This window comes from Lottia gigantea (assembly GCF_000327385.1).
Source record: "Lottia gigantea unplaced genomic scaffold LOTGIsca_9, whole genome shotgun sequence".
NCBI lineage: Eukaryota > Metazoa > Mollusca > Gastropoda > Lottiidae > Lottia > Lottia gigantea.
Genome location: NW_008710950.1, coordinates 3,378,976 through 3,391,439, shown reverse-complemented (window position 1 = coordinate 3,391,439; position 12,464 = coordinate 3,378,976). Strand labels below are relative to the sequence as shown.

Sequence of the window (12,464 nt, the reverse complement as noted above, 5' to 3'; positions counted from 1 at the left end):
AGCAGAATGAATCCAGTAGTTTCAAGCAAGGTAAAATATATATATATATATATATCTATACTTTGACATAAACAAAATGGCGGATTTCCGTTATTACCAAATAAAACAATTTTTTATCGGCCGAATTTCCTTATAATCCTACGCTGTAATCGGATTTCCAAGTGTCGTCTGCTAGAATATATTCCAGCGAACGACGTCAAGTGACAAACTAGCGGATTCCGTGTCAGCAGAAAACTTTTATGGAACACAATGTGGGCCATATTCTTATGTTGTTTCAATGACTTTTTGCAATAAATCACGCTACGTATCTTATTTTGTCAGTCACTTTTCATGGTTCTTTGAAGGAATTGTCACTGGTTGTAATGAATTGATATTAAAGATAATTACTAAGAGACTAATTATACCACTGGGTAACTTGTAAATAGGTGACGCATTTTGCCTACTCAAGTGAGAGATTCATAATGAAAATCGAAACAAACCAATTTTAATTATTTTGTAAAATATCTGAGGAAACTTCTAAGATATAAAAAAAACTTGCATTTTTTAATTTTGACGAAATTTGTCGTGAATCCTTATATGCACGAATATAGGTTACACAACTGTAACCTAGTCTCAGACTTTTTTTTAGCTAGGCCAATTAGTAATAATGTTCACAACTCACCCTCGAAATTTGAGCCTTCAAATCAATGTGTGTCCAGAATTATCCAAGTTTGAATGTTAAAATGACGACTCGTCATTTTAAAATACTCTGTGATATATAGAAAACACATAGGCTATATAGAAGGAGTGAGTAAAATTCCTAGTTTGAAGTATTTTAAAAGAATTTTGCGATTTTATTTAGTACTTTTGAAGCCTATTTACATGTATTCAACACCTAAATCAACCTCTGCAGGAACAAAATGGCCATTCCTACAAGTTTTGTCAGTTCATTTGATATTTCTAACCGCAGATGTTACATTTAGGCTAACATTTTTCGATCAAAGAATTAAATTCGAAGAAATTGTCACTGAAAATTCAATGAATCTCCCAAACTATATTCTCGTGGTACTGGGCGTCAGAGGCTAATGATAACTGAATTATGTTTTAAGAAACCGGTCCAGGCCATCTTCCGTCAAAGCTGTGGGCTGACATCAGGTCCTTAGTAACAAAGGGGAATTCTTTTAGTTTGATTAGGAAGCCCTTCCATTACTTGCACAACAATCATAGGTTCGGCTGCCATGGTGCAAATGAAAGGTCATGTGGATGACAAGTTAACGTTCGCTTCCAGCGGATGCTGATATCGTAAACTAGATAGTTGTTGGTAGGCGTAGTAGTTGGATAGGTTCAAATTGGATGATTATGTGCTGTTGGTTTAGTAGTTGATAATTCGTGAGATCTGGTCGGGCGCGTTTAACTCGACCTTCTGCATTCTTCCAAACTCGTTGTGATCGTATAATTCTTGTTGATTGGAAGTCGTTGCTTTAGTTTGGTTGAGTTAGATTATCTGATAACTGTTGGAAAAGTTGGAGATCTGAATATGAAAGAGAGAATGTGAGAAACGAGGAGAAAAAGGGGGTGGGGGCTTTCAATAACGCTTAGGGCGAAAGGATGTTCTCTTATATTTCTGCTGTGAAAGTTCTTACAGTATTTGAATATAAATATAGTGAAAGTGTTAAGGCCTATGAACTTTGAGCGTAAAAATTTATCATCTCTGTTCAAGACAGACAGGTAGATGAGTTCGGGTGGAGCAAAAATTTTTTGTATTGATTGTGATTGGTATGCCGTTGGTTTCTAGGTCCTTCGTCAGTGGCTCACGCGCAGATTTCAGTTTGGTGCATATGCAGTGGAGATGCTAACCACTACTCGTCCACACATATCTTTTTTTTCATGAATAAATTATCCAAGACGTGGGTATGCTTGAGGCGTCTTTGACAACGACTCGTTTGTGTGGATCATTTGGCGTTGTTCGTTTCCAGCTGTTCGGCAATGTACGTCGATGGTGCCAGTGTAACGGGAGGTAGCCTACTTCCAAATAGGCTATTATGAATTCCACTTTGTAAGTTTTGTTGTTTTCGTTCAATGACCACATGAAATAAATTTCCGGTTGTTGTCTTTACATTCTCACATATCCACTCCGTTTGACAAATATAGGACTAGATCTTGTAGACATAAATCCACGTGTTGTCGGTATTGCATTTCAAACTCTAATCTTTCACCTATCCCTTTTCTTCTTTCTCACAACAGTTAACGACGGCATCACCAGCACCGGTTTCAACTGACTGCGGTATTTCAAGTTATAATTGTTTCTAATGTGTGAATTTTCAGTTAGATCTTGTAAATTTGCGACTTTCATTATCATTTTAAACTTGATATCTTACTATTTCGCTTCTAATTAAATCGAATCAACACCTGTCATTTCTTCACGAAGGACGTGCCATATCTAATGTAAACAACAACAAAATACCCCAACACTAGGCCGCTATAGAATGCAAGTCGGATAAAACAGGGCTTACAGTACACAATTAACGAAAACTACTTGAGAATACGAAAAGAAAATTTACCTGTCGATAAGATCAGCTTTTCTGCCGGCTGTAGGCCTAATTGCACTTCTCTTCAAAAGGTTCCACTTTCAACCGAGCAACAGTCATGCGAGCGTAAGCCGCCATTATTAACCGAATGAGAACTATAACTGATAAGATTTCCCATTGAACGGCCGTGTCTTTTTTCAAAGCGCAAAGTTTTTATCTGACCGTTCCTTAACGTGGCCTTCACGTCATTGCCTAGCAACCACCTTTCCTGGGGTTAGTCCTTTCAATATTTACCCCCTTACTACTACACCTATGACTTCACACCTATGACCTAGGCCTACGTCAGAAACCTAAAGACATCTGCTTACTGCTAAGAGGGTCTGGATGATGGAGCCTAGAATTTTGACTGGCGTCAGTATTTCGGAATCGATTTTTGTTTTCCAAAGTGGAACGAAATAGATAAAAAAAAAACAACTTAAGTTTATGCTCCAAGATATTATTTCTTTATATTTTTAGATTCTATTGGTATCTAATATCCTCTGAGATATAGAAAGCAACACCATATAATTTAATTTAATTGAACTTTTTTAAATAAAACATATAAGAAATAAAAATGAAAAAAATATTATATTCATTTCCCTTTTTTTAACAGAATAAGACATGTTAGGCCCACACCTTCATCTCTGAAGGCCTACAGGTAAAGGGCTATTAAAGCATATGTGTTTGGAAATTGAACTCGAAATCGAAATCGGAAAAACCTTGTGATCACTTAGAAAGTGAAAATTGATAATTATTGTAGTTATGAGCATGATTTGAATCAGAAATTATAGAGATAAATATACTTGGAGTTAATTCGCAAAGGCGGACATTCAACACCATCAGTCACCATTCAAAGGCTCTAAAAGGTTCTTGCTATACCGATATATCACAAATAAGCAGTTGGTTGAAAGAGATTGTGAATGCTCTCCAGAAACAGAGCAGAACTGAATGAGTTCATCTACGAACTTTGTGACATCTCAGATTATGTAATATGTTTATGATTTTACAAATCTTATAAAACTTATTTTATATAGTATGTCAATAAGTGTCTGAATGGTTTGGAAATATTTATCACCGAAAGTTGGAGCTGAATATCATCAGGCTTTATCTATATTGATTGTGTGAGAGAATCGCACTTTTATTGATCCAGTTTAAATTTTACTTAATTTAAACTCAATGGGATGTTCTAACAAGTTACTTCGTACCTATATAACGTGCGCTTGATTTTCGTGCAAGGCGATTTTGTACAAAATTTAAGTCTGTGAGAAACAGTTAGAGATGTCACTTAGTATGAAGTTTATGTATTTCATGTTTATCTTGACATCAGGTAAGCCTAGGCTTTTTCATTTTTCTATATCCTAGAAGCGAACCCATCAGTGCTTTCAAAGGTGAGGCCTATTAGCCGTAAATTTCAAATTGTGTGACAAATAAATACATTGTTGCAATATGATTATGTCACCATGGAACTGTCTGGGAATACAACTTGCCTTTCTGTTTTCAGATTTCAAGATGTTACAATGTGCAACCAGTCCCAAATTGAAATGGCCATTATGCCATTTATCATTCAGTTACGAGACGATAAATGCAAATGATGGAATTTTTCCTAAATTGTCTGATTGTTTTGAAGTTGAGGATAGTGATAGCACTTTATTCACAAACGCTGCTACCTGGAAAGGTTTGTTTTATAATGGAAGTACTTTCAGCCAAGTGAATATACCTTCGGGTAATCTAAAAAATACACAGTTTGCATTCTCCATTTTCATAAACCCATTGGTGTTAAATGGATGTGTACTGCAATATATAGCTGGTACTACCAGTAACTCTGATGTTACGGAAATTGATTTATGCTTCGTAAGCGATGACCTAAAATGCATCATAAAGAGCAGCAATGGAAACAATTTAGGTGAGGTTAACGGTGGTTCATTAACAGTAGATTCGTGGAGTTTAGTGCAGTTTGGATTCCATGGTGGTGATACATTAGTAATAAGAGTAAATGGTGGATCAGTTACACCTGTCTCCATATCGTCAGTCAACTTTCGTGATTATGGTACATTAACAGTGGGAAATTCATATGACGGTAGTCAAGGTTTCATTGGAACTTTAACCTGTTTGATGGCTTTCGATGATGCCCTTTTGTTTCAAACTAGACTTGAAAGCGAAGAGGAATGTGAAGATACTGGTAATTGGGGGAAAAAGCCTTATGATGGTAATGTCCTTCTTCATAATAATTTTACTCACCATTAATAATCAGCTATTCTAAGCAAATGGATGTCGTTTAGGTTTCTTTTTATATAAAAATCAATGAATAAAACAATCAAAATATCTGTATACATGAACTGATTGTGAACAAATTTATTACAACAAATCTTTGTCCATTAGATCATTCAGTAGCATTGTCTTTTTGGATGCCTTTGTTTTGTCCTTTCGTTAAATTAAAGAAACAAACTAACAATTTGTATCGTTATTTATATACTCGCAATGTTTGGAGCTCAAAGTATGGTAATATTAATAGGAAAAAACCTCGGAACAAGCAAATTGTGGCACCAGGAAAGTGTTAGCGTTCCCTGTTAAGTAGTATAGTTATTATAAGAGGCGAATTCAACTATTTTTGTGCTTGGATTCCAGTTATTGAAATTAGACCTTTTGTTTCCGTTTTTATACAGGTGGATAAATGCGATAGAGATGGCAGTTTACGTCTGAATTTTATGACGATTTGTGTGTTTGTTTAAATCGACACAGATTGGCGACGAACTTGATTTACTGAGAACTGGGCGTATCTTGCTATAGGCAACCGCTTGTTTTATTAGCTCTGATTTTAAATATAGCCTCTTCATTTAGGGTCTAACGACAGCCCTCTTGAACGTCCGTCTTATTAACCTTTTGAGATAACCTGATAATCAGCGCGTCATCAAATGCCAGCGCTGGAGTGGGTAGAATTTGATTAAAACGGAACGAGGGTTTTGTTTAATTGTTTGGATTCATACTGTAGGTTCAACGATAGCTTGTCAGTCGCTGCGTCACAAGTAATGCATGTCTATTGGTGGACAGTAGTATGTTAATTTAAGTAAATACAAATAGTCACATCCCGCCTCTCTTGTGTAAACATATTTAATAAATCTGTGTGCCCTTTCTTACTTAATAATATAATTAATTTATCTAACTACTGATAAATAAAAGCTAAATATCATATTGCATACTTGCCTTTGGATTTCCTTAAAAAGCCGAGGTACAAGCATTTCATTAATATTGTGTTTTTTGTTTTAGATTTTACTCCACCGAAATGTATTTTACAACCTTCTTACCCAGGAGCAGCAACAACAACAACAGCAACAACAACAACAGCAGCAACAACAACAACAACAGAAACAACAACAACATCTGTCAGCAGCACACAAGCGTTTTCAACAGCCAGTTTATTATATGCGTGGCCATTAGATAACAAGTCATATGGTTATGAAACGTTTCGAAACATACCACCGTCCGTCAGTGACTTGTCATCATGTCCGCGTATTGAATGTAATAACACAGTATTTCCCTTTCCAGCTATGCTTTTTGATGGTGCCGCTGGATCGCATATTAAGACTTTGATAAACCAAACAATATTTGTGAAAAGTTTCACTATAGGATTTTTCTTTTACCCGGAGTTCGCGCCTAGTGGAACAGTATTGCATATTATAGATCAGGTGACTGTGTCTGGTTTAAATGAGCTGCGGATTGATGTCAATATGTGTAATCTGACAATTACTGTTAAAAAGTCCGCAAGCGCTGTCTGTGCCATGTTGACATCTAACATGACCAAAATTTCAGAATGGAATATACTTATTGTGACAAGAAATGAAAACACTCAGATGATAAGTATTATTCTGAATAATGAATCTATAACAATACATGATAATTGTTCCTCTAGCCATTCACCTAGGTCATCTGAAATATATATAGGCAGAACTTCGGCAAGTTTTACATCGTTTCGTGGTTATATGCGATGTTTAGCAATATTTGATGACGTTGTAAATCCAGATTTACAACAAATTTGTAACAGTGCCCCAATAACATCATTCAATGCTCTGGGTAAGTATCAGTTTGATATACTAACAGACAAAATATCAATAGCGAATAATAGTTAATAAACAGATTCTGAATAAATTCAGTAAAAAAATCTCTGTTCATTAGATCATTTAACCGCATTGTCTGTTTGGAACAATAACTTTTGTAAAGAACGCCGCTATGTACATAATTAAATATATCGATTTTATGAAGATATCTATCAAAATATAATACAGAAATACATGTCAAAAGAATGGTTAGATCCTTTTAGGATAATATACACTACCAAAACTTGAAAAAACCTTAAAGACGCATTTATAAGAAAGAATAAAAACTAAAAAAGAATCTGATCAATGTTCCTTTAGACCATTAAAACAAGTTTGTGATTGTTTTGAAACAAGTTGGATTTTAATAACAAAATTCAAAACAATAAACAAAGTTTGTCTAAAACAGTACTATTTTTTTAAAACAGCTATTAGGGAGTTTCAATTGATTTCACTAGAGAACAACTTCATTACATTTTCTTATACTTGTTTTTCTTTATTCTAGATATTGAATGTGAAGTAACAACAATGAATTGGATATATTTTAGAAAAGTGAATGCCTTAATGAGGCCGGATGTAGGTAAAGCAGAAATAAAAAGAATGGAGGCCATGCAATTAAAATCATGTGCTGTAAATTGTTTGAATTCAAGATTTTGTCGGTCATTTGTTTTTGATATTGCACAAAAGCTGTGTTTTCTTTATGATTTTGTTACACGGAATGGGTTAGTAGAGAACAATAGTGGCAATTATTATATCGTTATCAATAAATTACAACAACTGTGAGATCCTTCCTGAAATCACTGAAACTTTCAATTAAAACATTGTGCAGTTATTGACTAAAGTTTTTGTACATGGACTCAAGTATGACCCGATAACGAGAAAGTTCCATTAGACGCCTCATCAACTCTCTATATTAAAGCAAGTTTTGGAATATCACGAATCAGAATCAATTTTGTCAATAAATAAATATTGATGGCAGACGATTTTTTTTCTGTAGCTGCGGGCCTGTAGCGACTTGGATCAGAATATAAAAAATTTTGAAAATGGAACTCATTCAGGATCTCATCAGTATATGCAATGAAACTACGTTGTAACAAGTTCGGACAAAAATTGCAGCGTCGTATACTAAGTATAATGGCAATAATATCCATAATACATGTACTTTCAACCAAAATATCGTATAAATCACACTTCTCTGCGATTTCATTAATCTTACCTTCTGTTTATTCTTTATCGCCTTCACAGGCCTAAGCCAGTGCTTTCATTCAGACTCGTCTCAATACACCCCAACACATGCCTATTTTGTTCAAGTCAAGGTCAAACTCGAAGTCATCCTATAGACCTCATCCATTTACAAAAGCATAGGCTGAAAAAGTTTCGTTCTCAATCGGGTTCACAGGTCAATTGTTATTGCATTTCGGCTAAATAAAGGGCAAAAACTCTAAACCCTCATAACCTCCGATCAAAACTAGAGTTGCCAGATGCCAATTTTTGACGTATTCTATGAAGGATAATAACTCACAAACCGTTCATTGGATATTCATAAAAATAGAAATTATCAGGATCTCATCAAGATACAATGTAGGCTATATAGGCATAAGCATAATATAAGTTTCATCATCAGCTCATTGATGGAAAGGTTCGCAATTAACAGAAGATACGAGGATCTGAAAAGTTCTAACTTTGGACAGGGCGATGGTGTGCAGTCAACCTTCGTAGTAATCTCTTTTTGGGATTAGTACATCCATTAATTGGACCAAAAAGAAGAAAACTTTTGTTATCATGCACTTTCATGACGCATTATTCATCTTTTACGTAAGCGTTTCTCTGCTAACGCAAAACCATAATGACGTCACTTCTAGAAGTCGCACAATCCCCTGTTACAAAGGTCTGAAAACATGGGTCGTACTCCAAAAAAGAAACTGGTAAGATATAATTATTAATAAAACTAGTGTATAATATTATTAATATTATTTATTTGTATACTTATTATTTTAATCAATATCATTGATATCAACGACGTTAGCACAATCTGCAAGGTAAAACTAAGCCTATAGATCTATGACTAAATAATGATGGCCACTTTATCGCTCTACGAAGTAGGCTAACTGTAACTTGCTAGAAATATCAAGCTTTCAATTTGAAACATTGTAAGTTTCGGTTGGATATTAACTAGGCTAGTCTACCTGCTTAGCACCTAGCATCTAGGCTAATCGATACAATATTGTTATGGACCTAGTACAAGGTGATTCATAATCACAACTTTTATGTCTTAGCTAGAAAAGAAATGTTCATCACCAGATCCAAGACGTCTCAGATCTTGGAGAAACAATTCCGCCAGTACCAGTAATCCGGGTAGCCCAAAATCGCGAAATGATAGTGAAGATTTGATAAATAAAACTGCAAAAATAGATGCAAAATATGTGGATAAATTATCACTGTTTGATAGACCTGCAACTAGATTTCAGAGTAAAACTAAACCAACCCAAGAATTTTCTCCACGTGTGAATACAAAAACAAATTATGTTCCAGAAAAGCAAAATACCTCGTTGAAAAAAACATTGAAATCTATAACAGATTCTACACCTTCCACATCACGGTTAAATCCTGATCATAGACGAAATCAAGAATTTTTCATTCGTCGGAAAAGGCTAAGAAGTGATGTAGACAAAGATGGTCTGCTGGAAGGATTACCCATCATGTTACGCTACCCAAAACGAAGTGAAAATTGTGATACCACAATTCTGAATGTAGACCTTAATCGTAAAAACATTAACGAAGGTTTAGGTCGGAATCAAACAAAATATGTTTCAGAAACAATTTCGAAAGTGGGTTCTCGTTACCGAACACGCCGATGTTCTCTACATTCCGACGACTCACAAGGTTTCTGTACTCAAACTCAGCCTTTTGCAATTGAACATTCGAACAACGACGAAAATATTGAGACATTTGAGGTCACTGTTTCAGATAAAACAAACAAAAGCAAAAGCAACGTGTCACAAAATATTTCCGAGGCTCGTGAAAAAATAAAAGGCAAGAGAAAATCTGCTTCTATCCAGAAGAATCTTCAAATGAAAAGTCTTTTTAAGGAGTTGTTTGGTTCTGATAGCATAAGTGACACTTCATCCAGTGCTAATGAATCAACATCGCCAAAGGAAGATAGCAAAGGATTGACAGACGAAAACAGTCTTTTGGACAAAAATTTAGACAATTTGCCCGCAAAAGATTCAAATAAAGTTCAACTGGAAAATATGTCAAAGACAGAAATGACAACAAACCATTATGATGTATCATCGTCGCCTCCTCCACTTTATCAAGAATGCACCACATCAAGTTCGTGTACATCCTGTTTAAATAACTGCAACTGCAAAATAATCGAGACTTCAAAATCGGAAGATTCCGTTAACAGTAGTAGACAGACATTAAAAACGGGCAATTGTTCATCCATAACAGCCGAGAGTGGATCACATACAAGTATAGCCATTGCACCATCCATATCCTTAGATCCTGTTATATCTCAGCAAGATGCTGATGACACATCTTCGGTGAGTGCCATCTTTTCTACAGGGGATGAAACCTCATTATCTTCAAGTCGAGGAGGATTGATGAGAATATTCAATCCTTGCATATCTGAAAGTAGATTATATGGTGAATATTCTGCTCTAAGTTGTATTCCTGGGTCGGAGTATTCTCTCCATCAATCTGTATCAATTCACGTTTCTTCATCAACCACTGACAACGACATATCACCTGCATCCAGTGTTTATCCTGTTAACAGTGCCGATACAACACAAATGACATCTCCCCAGAAAACGTTTGGTGGTAAATGTTCAACACATAGTTGTCTCTCCGAATCCGTTTACCCACCGAAGAAGGTTTCAACCCTTAGTATACAATCAGATGAGAGTAAATGTGATCCAATAATACTAGATAATAAGTGTGTAAATCGGACAACTTTGACCCCTAATACTGATGGTTGCAGCATTGGTGGCGAGTGTTCAACACAGAGTCTGATGCCGGAATCAGTTTATTCCCCGAGAAACGAATCTGTCTCGAGTTTACTGTCGTCAATCGACGGTGAAGAATTCCATTGTCTAGAAAACCCGTCTAATGTATGTTTACGATCATCAGATCAATATGCTATCTTGGATCTTGACACATGTGATACCCGTGTTGACATAACTTTAACTTCGATTGCTGATGGTAAAATTCTGGATGGTGTGTGCTCAAGGCAAAACTTTCTATCAGAAACAATTTGTTCTCGTAGAAACGAGTCTATTATAACTCAACAATCTACATATTATGACGATCGGGTCTGTGAACAAACAACCTTTGCTGCCGATGGCAAAGACAATGCTATTGAGGTTAAAAAACATGATAGTCTGTCTGAATCTGTCTCATCATCGACTCTGACTAATATAAGTTTACAGTCTTCAGATAACAATTCTAATTATGATGATGATAATATCAACGTGGATCAAACAACTTTAATACCGATTGCTGATGGCAGAAGCCGTAATGGTGAGTTTTCTGAACCGGGTCGCCTGCTTAAATCCGATTCTGCTGCATGGAAAACACATATTTTAGGTTCGGGGTCATCAGTAAACAGTAAAGACGATAATTCCGTCAATGATTATCCTACTAATAGTGCTGGTATAACACAATATAATAGTTTTAATTTTGAAATAACAGAAAAGCGTTGTTCAGATATCAGTCAAGTCATTTCAAGGTTGACTAGTTCTTCCTCGGACACTAGTTCATCCGGCCAAAGTGAAGTAAATTATCTTGGGAAAAAAGCTCGAATAGAACTGTTTCCTGAAAAAATGGATTCTCTCCCTTCAATAGAAGATATTGAAAACGACAGTGATGGAAGCAACAGACTAATTATAGATTTGAATGAAATATTTGGTGATTCTGTTCATAAAAACCAGTCTATCCAATCTGTGGGGATGACCAACCTAACTCTAACACAAGTGGAGTTGTCAGAAAGCACAAGCCTTGAGGAATGTTTACTTGAATCCGAGTCATTTCCTGATCATCAAGAGAATACTATGGTAAATGAAGAAGGGATTAAAGAAGAATTCTTTGTGACAAGTGGTAAAGAAATTGCTACTGGTGACCTTAATGTACTGAATACAGTCTATCCAGAATTCCCAAGTGACGCTAAATCTAAAAGCAGTATAAACACCATTTCTCTTTCCGGGATTAAAATGGAACAAGAAGAACTTAAAAATACCAAAGAGCTTCGTTCTGGTTCTAGACCTCGCAGAAAGAAAATTCACGTAATTGATACGAGCAAAAGAAAAGGATGTTGCTCCTCTTCTAGTAATGATTTTAAGGAAACTAACAAAACTAAGGCCAAAACAAACAGTAAATCAGAAAGTAAATGCTCCCATGAAAAATCAAAGAAATCAAAATCAAATAAACCAGACAACAGTAAACCCAGTGTTAAAAAGCAATCTACCCCAAAGAAGAAAGAACAGTGTAAAATCAAATCGAAAGTTAAACCAGAAACGCCATCAAAATGTAAATCTAATAAAACGAAAACAGTCAGTGAAAAGGAAAAAGATGAAAGTACATCGCGATCAGATACATCCAAGAGAAAACAGCCTTTTCTGGATGAACAACCAGACAAAGCATCAACGAATCTTGAAATAAGGAAAAAATCTTCTAAAAAGAAAGTCAAGAAGGAATCGGCAACCTATTCAGTACCTGTGTCAGATGATAATAACATGAAACAAAGTTTATTAAAAAAAACGAATCTAACATCGCCATCTGAGTAAGTAAACTATGAAACTAGAATAAGTCTTTAAAAAGAGATATAATCTCA

The 12,464-nt window shown here is 35.4% G+C and overlaps 2 protein-coding genes across 2 annotated transcripts; both read left to right on the top strand.

Annotated features, from left to right (window-relative positions):
- Positions 1-3,992: 3,992 nt before the first annotated feature.
- Positions 3,993-7,417, top strand: LOTGIDRAFT_155867 (hypothetical protein; the record flags this gene model as incomplete). The annotated part of the gene is made up of 3 exons (XM_009068375.1): positions 3,993-4,752; positions 5,811-6,614; positions 7,140-7,417. 3 exons carry the CDS (start codon positions 3,993-3,995, stop codon positions 7,415-7,417), a joined length of 1,842 nt encoding a protein of 613 aa, XP_009066623.1.
- Positions 7,418-8,532: 1,115 nt separating this feature from the next.
- On the top strand, positions 8,533-12,417 carry LOTGIDRAFT_155866 (hypothetical protein; the record flags this gene model as incomplete). Its single annotated transcript, XM_009068374.1, has 2 exons — positions 8,533-8,559; positions 8,911-12,417. The coding sequence occupies 2 exons, from the start codon at positions 8,533-8,535 to the stop codon at positions 12,415-12,417; spliced, it is 3,534 nt and encodes a 1,177-aa protein (XP_009066622.1).
- Positions 12,418-12,464: the final 47 nt, after the last annotated feature.